Source organism: Fukomys damarensis, unplaced genomic scaffold, assembly GCF_012274545.1.
Source record: "Fukomys damarensis isolate Sample0158 unplaced genomic scaffold, DMR_v1.0_HiC HiC_scaffold_39, whole genome shotgun sequence".
Classification (NCBI taxonomy): Eukaryota; Metazoa; Chordata; class Mammalia; order Rodentia; family Bathyergidae; genus Fukomys; species Fukomys damarensis.
Genome location: NW_022900951.1, coordinates 95,639,013 through 95,641,819, shown reverse-complemented (window position 1 = coordinate 95,641,819; position 2,807 = coordinate 95,639,013). Strand labels below are relative to the sequence as shown.

The 2,807-nt window shown below is 34.3% G+C and overlaps 1 protein-coding gene across 1 annotated transcript in view; it reads right to left on the bottom strand.

Annotated features, from left to right (window-relative positions):
- The window catches only part of Dock11 (dedicator of cytokinesis 11), a 156,990-nt gene that overhangs the window by 17,515 nt on the left and 136,668 nt on the right, over positions 1-2,807 (bottom strand). The window contains exon 47 of the mRNA XM_033760270.1: positions 1,743-1,865. Coding sequence (XP_033616161.1) covers positions 1,743-1,865 — 123 coding nt within the window. The remainder of the gene's footprint in view (positions 1-1,742; positions 1,866-2,807) is intronic.

Here is a 2,807-nt window from a genome sequence, read left to right as displayed (position 1 = left end):
TTTATAGCGGCACAGTTTGTAATAGCTAAATCTTGGAAACAACCTATTTGCCCATCCGTTGGAAACTGGATAAAGAAGTTGTGGTTTTTCTATAAAATGGAATATTACTCAGCCATAAAGAGCGAGAGAATAGATTCATTCATAGGAAAATGGATACATATTGAAGATATACTCCTAAGTGAAATAAATAAGTCCCACATGTGTAAATACCAAATAGTTTCCCTGGTGTGAATATTCTGCAAGAATGTAATGCTTTTATATAAGTAATGGCAAATCTTGTTTTGTCTCATAAGCTGTTCTTAGTCATCTTGTTCAGTTAATTATTTAATTCTAATTTATCAATATAATCTTGAGTTCCACTACAATTTTCAGGGGCCTGCTCCATATACATCAACAGTATGACAAAGAAGCTGGGTGTGGCAGCACATGCCTATAATCCAAGAAGTCCGGGAGGTTGAAGCAGGAGGACAAGTTTAAACCCAGCCTAGGAAATTTAGTGAGACGCTGTTAAAAAAACAGTTGAGGAGGTAGTTCAATGAAAAGGCTCTGGGTTCCACCTCCAGTACCACCAAACAATGCAAAACAAAACAACCAGACAGAACAACCACACACACACACAAAGAGTATGGCAAAAAGAGGAAGATGTAGGACTTGGGAAGAAAAAGTGAGTTCAATCAGGACCAATTTGGAGCAGAGATTAGAACACTACTCAGATGATATTAAATGCATGTTTATTCACTCTTAGAAACCTCTTCAACAATGCAAGACTAGCTGCTATTTTTAAGAATAAATTGATACATCTTCTTTAAGTGGCTTGAATTCCAAGCCACCCCTTTCCCAGCTCAAAAGAAGCAAAAATGTTGATAAAATTATGATAGGGACAGAGAAACTTGAATATAAAATAAGGATTGAAACCAAGGCCTTTAGTTTGAGCTACATCCTCAGCCTTTTAAATTTATCTTTTATTTTGAGATAGGATCCCTCTAAGTCACTAAATTGCCAGACTAGGTGTGAACTTGTAATTCTCCTGCCTCAGTTCCCAACATTCTGGGATTTCAGGCATGTAGGACCACAACAAGCTTATACTTCTATTTTATTATTAACTGCTAATTATTAAAAGTTTATCTGGCAAGCCAAGTGAAAAAAAAAAAAACCTCCTCATAGTAGAACTACTACTAGTATTTTATTATTTTCCCCATTGTTGCCTGCCAGCCCTGCTAGTCTCTTCACCCAACTGCAAAAAATAAAATCATGTGTATGTCTTTGTCCTGGCCAATGTGAAATTTGATAGCTTTTTTAATGACAGATTAGTGAAAACAACACTGGCTATGTCCTGAGACAAAGAGGGGTGTTTGATAGATGAAAATATTTTGAGAACCACTAGTCTAGTTTAAATTTCAATTTATGTTTTGAGTCTTTTACTCTTAAATTCATTTGGTAAATGTATATGAACATAAGGTAGGTCATTATTATGATTTAACATTTTTAAGGTTTGTAATTTTTTTTCAGTGCTAGGGATGGAATCCAGGGCCTTGTGCATGCTAGGTAAGTGTTCTACCACTGAGCTACATTCCCATCCTGGACATTAAATTTCAAATTGAATAAATATTTGTCACAATACAACGAACCTTTGGTTCTTCAGAAGCTGCAGAAGAGAATGACAATAACGAAATGAAATTAGTGTTTTTGCCAAGGCCAAAATAAAATATATAAGCCACGATGAAAAGGCATAAAATGCCTACCTCAAACTCACGACGTTTCTCATAAATTGGAATGATCAACTTGGAAATCTCAGAAATTACTTCATAACGTTCTGCTTTCCATAAGCCATCTACACATTGTTCTAGTAACTCCAGCAAAACTTCCTGCATTAAGAAAAAAATCCAATTAGGAATTAAAAATAGTTATAGAGTTTTAAACAAGTTTTAAACCACTTTAAGTTAATACAGAGGAAACATAATGTACTAAGTTTAATGAAGTACACAGAAGAAATACAACTGTGTAAGAATTATATTTTCTATTTTTGTGGGGGGTGCTGGGGATGAAACACGGGGCCTCATGCATGCTAGGCAAGTGTTCTACCACTGAGCTACATCCTCAGTACTGTGACCATATTTTCCAAATCAAAGTAATTGAAATATTTGAAATTAGAAACTTTATTTTTTTGAGGCAAGGTCTTGCTCTGTAGTTCAGGCTGGCATTGAACTCAAGATCCTTCTACCTCAGCCTCCCAAGTGCTAGAATTACATACAGGATAGAAACATTCTTAAAACAGGAAATTAATAGTAAACTGTCCTTTTGTTTATTTTCATAATGAAGACGTTAACTGTACTTATAGATGGAAATACACTTAGTAATATCTTTGATAGGAATATTCTGTTTGTTCTAAATTGAGAATGTCTAAGATGATCTGAAAGTAGAACGGTGATTACTAGACTCCAGGGAGGTTGCTCGAGAGTTGGAAAGTGAAGGTGGAAGAGTGGTTGGATATAAATGATGAATGTAATATGTACATATGGGAATATCACACTGGGTCCAATTAATATGTGTTAACAATAAATGAGGATTTTTGGGCCGGGATTTAGCTCAGCGGTTCGGTAGCCCACCTCGCAAGTGCAAGGACCTGAGTTTGATCCCCGGTACCAAAAACCAAAACAAAACAAAAAAAAATGAGGATTTTTGAATGCCTAACTGGGTAAATATTATATATTTATATATATATAATATATATTTATATATAACTGGGTATATATACTATATTATATAATTCATATATATAAATTATATAAATTTAATATATAAATTAT